Source organism: Carcharhinus amblyrhynchos, chromosome 34 (genome assembly GCF_965287045.1).
Source record: "Carcharhinus amblyrhynchos chromosome 34, sCarAmb.v2.hapA, whole genome shotgun sequence".
NCBI lineage: Eukaryota > Metazoa > Chordata > Chondrichthyes > Carcharhiniformes > Carcharhinidae > Carcharhinus > Carcharhinus amblyrhynchos.
Window position 1 is genome coordinate 6,503,446 of NC_137357.1, and position 4,831 is coordinate 6,508,276.

General features: G+C 49.6%; 1 protein-coding gene across 1 annotated transcript in view; it reads left to right on the plus strand.

Annotated features, from left to right (window-relative positions):
* Nucleotides 1–1,091: 1,091 nt before the first annotated feature.
* Nucleotides 1,092–4,831, plus strand: part of LOC145361257 (D(1C) dopamine receptor-like) — a 9,204-nt gene continuing 5,464 nt past the window's right edge. Inside the window, 1 exon segment of the mRNA XM_080216888.1 lies at nucleotides 1,092–1,117. Within this exon segment, the coding sequence (XP_080073014.1) occupies nucleotides 1,092–1,117 (26 nt within the window).

A 4,831-nucleotide genomic window follows, 5' to 3' on the forward strand; every position in this document is an offset into this window, starting at 1 on the left:
CCGCCCCCACACACACAACCCCCCCCCCCCCCCCCCCCCCCTCCCCGGCACCACCTTTAATCTTCTGCTGCTTGTTGGATAGAGTCTGCCTTGATCAATGCATTTGTAAATGAATGTCTGTTTTGGTAAAAACAAGTGTTAGCTCAAACTCGGGATTGTAGAATCCTTCTGTTTTGTCTGATTGTAATAAAGATTTTTTTTTGTAATTATACATAATTTCACCTGAACACGTTGTCTTCTTGGCTTTGTTGGAGAAATAGCCATACAGTGATCGAGTGCTAATTTATCACTGGGTCGAAATCCTGGAATTTCCTCCTGAACAGCATTGCGGGTCAGCCCACAGCACGCGGACTGCAGCGATTCAAGATGGCAGCTCACCACTACCTTCTCAAGGGGCAACTAGGGATGGGCAATAAATGCTGGCCAGGCAGCGATGCCCATGTCCCACGAATGAATGAATAAACATGTTGGGGTGGTCATTTTATGATTGCAAAATTTGATGAGGAAGAAGACTTAGCAATGCATACTTGCAGGTAAGATTTGCCGTCCCAGCACCCACCCGCCCTCCCCTGGGGGTAGAGGGATTGGTTGTACAGGAATTAATTTATCATCAAGTTGGACCTGTGATTGATGGGAAGGGAGCTGAGGGCGATTGTTGTAAAATTATTGCTGTTACTTTTTTTGTTCATTCTGGGACACGAGTGTCGTTGGCTGGTCAGCATTTATGATTCATCCCAAGTTGCCAGAGGGGAGTTAAGAGTCAACCACATTGCTGTGGCTCTGGAGTCACATGTAGGTCCGGCCAGGTAAGGACTGGACAGTGGTTAGAACTTCTGCCTTAAAGCCAGGTTCGATTCCCGGCTTTGGGTCACTGTGCGGAGTCTGCACATTCTCCCCGTGTCCGTGTGGGTTTTCTCCGAGTGCTCTGGTTTCTTCCCGCACTCCAAAGATGTGTGGGCTAGGTTGATTGGCCATGCAAAATTGCCCCTTGATTAGCAGATTAAATATATGGCATTATGGGGATAGGGTGGGATTGTTTGTGGTGAAGGCTCGATGGGCTGAATGGCCTCCTTCTGTACTGTAGGGATTCTATGATTTCCTTCCCTAAAGGATATTAGTGAACCAGATGGGTTTTTCTGACAATGGTTTCATGGTCATCAGTAGATTCTTAATTCCAGATTTTTTTAATTGAATTTAAATTCCATCATCTGCTGTGGTGAGATTTGAACCTGGGTCCCCAGAACATTGGGGAGTCATGGTGGTGCAGTGGTTAGCACTGCTGCCTTATGGCGCCAGGGACACAGGTTCAGTTCCAGCCTCGGGTGACTGTGTGAAGTGTTCCCCGTGTCTGCATGGATTTCCTCCGGGTGCTCCAATTTCTTCCCACAGTCCAAAAGATGTGCAGGTTAGGGTCACGCAAAACTGCCCCTTAGTGTCGGAGGATTAGAAGGGTAAAAATGTGGGATTACGGAGGGATCAGGCCTGGGTGGGATTGTTGGTGCAGACTCAATGGGCCAAATGGCCTCCTTCTGTTACTTTGGGTCACTGGGCGGCAAGGTCGCTCTGCTGCCTCGCAGCTCCAGGGACCTGGGTTCGATTCCCAGCTCGGGTCACTGTGTGGAGTCTGCACATCCTCCTCCGATCTGCGTTAGTTTCCTCTGGGTGCTCCGGTTTCCTCCCACAGTCCGAAAGATGTGTGGGTTAGGTTGATTGGCCGTGCTGAATTGACCCTTTGTGCCCTGAGATGTGGAGGTTAGAGGGGTTAGCAGGTAAATGTGTGGGGATAGGGTCTGCGTGGGATTGTGGTCGGTGCAGATTTGATGGGCCGAATGGCTTCCTTCTGCACTGTAGATTGTACGATTAGCTGAATTTCTGTATTTATAGTCTAATGATAATACCAAGAGGCCATTTCCTCCCCTCCTGTGCAGGGGAGGTAGGGTATCAGCGCAGTGTTGATGTTCGCGTAGTGGATGTTGTGGGACAGTGCACCTTGGTCTTGTCTGGATGTGCACCAGCAAGGCCATCTTACTCTCCCCTTTGGCTGTTGGCCGTTCTCTTCAAGGCACATGCTGGACAATGGCTCGGCCCAGCATTTATTACCCATCCCAAATTACCTCTTGAGAAGGTGGCGATGAGCCGCCGCCTTGAATCGCTGCAGTCCATGAGGTGTAGGTGCATCCACAGTGCTGTTAGTGGGGGGGGGGAGTTCCAGGATTTTGAGCCAGCAACAATGAAGGAATGGCGGCACGGTGGGTTAGCACTGCTGCCTCACAGCGCCAGGGACCCAGGTTCGATTCCCGGCTTGGGTCACTGACTGTGTGGAGTCTGCACATTCTCCCCGTTTCTGCATGGGTTTCCTCTGGGTGCTCCCATTCCCTCCCACACTCCGAAGATGTGCAGGTTTGGTGGATTGGCCGTGCTAAATTGCCCGGTAGTGTCAGCAGGATGAGCAGAGTGAATGTGTTGGGGTTACGGGGATAGGGCCTGGGTGGGATTGTGGTCGGTGCGGACTTCATGGGCCGAATGGCCTCCTCCTGCACTGTCGGGACGCTGTGAAAATGGCTATTCGGCCGTGAAGTGCATCACAGGTTATCCCTCGACCAATGTGTAATGTTGAAGGATTGTTCAGGGAGTAATGCTGGAATGCTGAATAGTGTGGAGAAGGAGCGGGAGTGTGGAGTGTCTGTCCACAGAACCCTGAAGGAATGGCATTCAAACATACCAGTTAGCAAGAGGAGGAGGCCATTCAGCCCCTCCATCCAGTTCCACCATTCAAGATGGCGAATCTGATTGGAACGTCAAGCCCACATTGCTCCCAACCCCCTGATAACCTTTCACCCACCACCCCCCCTCCACTTTGTTCATCAACACCCTATCTCACTGGCTTGACAATATTCAAGAATTCTCCTTCCACTGCCTTTTGAGGGAGAAAGTGCCAGAGAGTCACCACCCTCTGAGAGAAAACATTTCTCCATCTTAAATGGGCAACCCCTTATTTTTAAACAGTGACCCCTCCCCACCCCACCCTCCGGGTTCTCCATTCTCCCACAAGAGGAAACATCCTCTCCACATCCACCCTGTCAAAACCCCTCAGGATTGTACATGTTTCGTGTCAAGTCGCCTCTTATCTCTGCCTTTGTCGGCCGGGGCACTGAGTTTAAAAACTGACAAGTCATGTTGCAGCTTTATAGAACCTTAGTCAGGCCGCACTTGGAATATACTCTTCAATTCTGGAGGCTTTGGAGAGGGTACAGGAAAGATTTAGCAGGATGCTGCCTGGTATGGAGGGCATTAGCTCTGAGGAGAGGTTGGACAAACTTGGTTTGTTCTCACTGGAGCGACAGAGATTGAGAGGGGAGACCTGATAGAAGTCTACAAGATTATGAGAGGCATGGACAGAGTGGATAGTCAAGCTTTTTTCCAGGGTGGAAGAGTCAATTACCAGGGGGCACAGGTTTAAGGTGCGAGGGGCACAGGTTTAAAGGAGATGTACGAGGCAGATTTTTTTTACACACAGAGGAGTGGGTGCCTGGAATCGCTGCTGGGGGCGGTAGTGGAAGCAGATACGGTAGTGAGTTTTAAGGGGCGTCTGGACAAATCCATGAATAGGATGGGAATAGAGGGATATGGTCCCCGGAAGGGTAGGGGGTTTTACTTCAGTCAGGCAGCGTGGCTGGTGAGGGTTTGGAGGGCCGAAGGGACTGTTCCTATGCTGTAATTTTCTTTGTTCTTTGTACTCTCCAAACTCCAGTAGATACAAGCCAAGCCTGTCTGACCTTCCCTCACGGCTCTCCATTCCAGGTCTGGGAAACCTTTTCTGAGCTGCTTCTAACATACTTACATCTGTCCATAGATAGGGAGATTGATACTATACACAATACTCCAGGCTGATTCCGGGGATGGCGGTATGAGGAGAGATTGACGAGGTTCGGATGGTTTTTTTGCTGGAGTTCAGACGAAAAAGGGAGAATCTCATAGAGATTTATAAAATTCGAACAGGCCTAGACAGGGTAGATGTAGGGAGGATGTTCCGGATGGTGGGGGAATCCCAGAACCAGGGGTCACAGTCTGAGGATTCGGGATAAACCATTTAGGATGGGGATGAGGAGACATTTCTTCACCCGGTGAGCCTGTGGAATTCATTCCCACAGGAAGTAGTTGATGCCAAAACATTGAATGTATTCATGAGGTGGCTGGATATAGCACTTGGGGTGAACGGGATCAAAGGTTATGGGGAGAAAGCAGGATTAGGCTATTGAGTTGGACAATCAGCCATGATGGGGATGAATGGTGGAGCAGGCTCGAAGGGCCGAATGGCCTCCTCCTGCTCCTATCTTCCATGTTTCTATGTGGTCTCATCAATGTCCTGTACAACTGAATCATAACCTCCCCACTGTTGTAATCAATCTCCCTCACAAAAAACAAGAACATTCTTTTCACTTTTTTGGACTCGGGTGAGATTAATACCCAAGTCCTTGCTTTATGTGGGAAGTAATAGACGTTTACAGTGTGGAAACAGGCCATTTGTCCCAACTTGTCCATGCCACCCCTTTTTAATCTCTAAGCTAGTCCCAAATGTCTGCATTTGGGCCATATCCCCCTATCTTACCCATGTAACTGTCTAAATGCTTTTTAAAAGACAAAATTGTACCCACCTCTACTACTACCTCTGGCAGCTTGTTCTAGACACTCACCGCCCTCTGTGTGAAAAAATTTCCACACTGGACCCTTCTGTATCTCTCCCCTCTCACCTTAAACCTGGGCAGAGACTAGTGGACTAGCCCATGGGGTGGTGTATTTACAAGATGACATTCCCCTCCCGAGTGTCTCT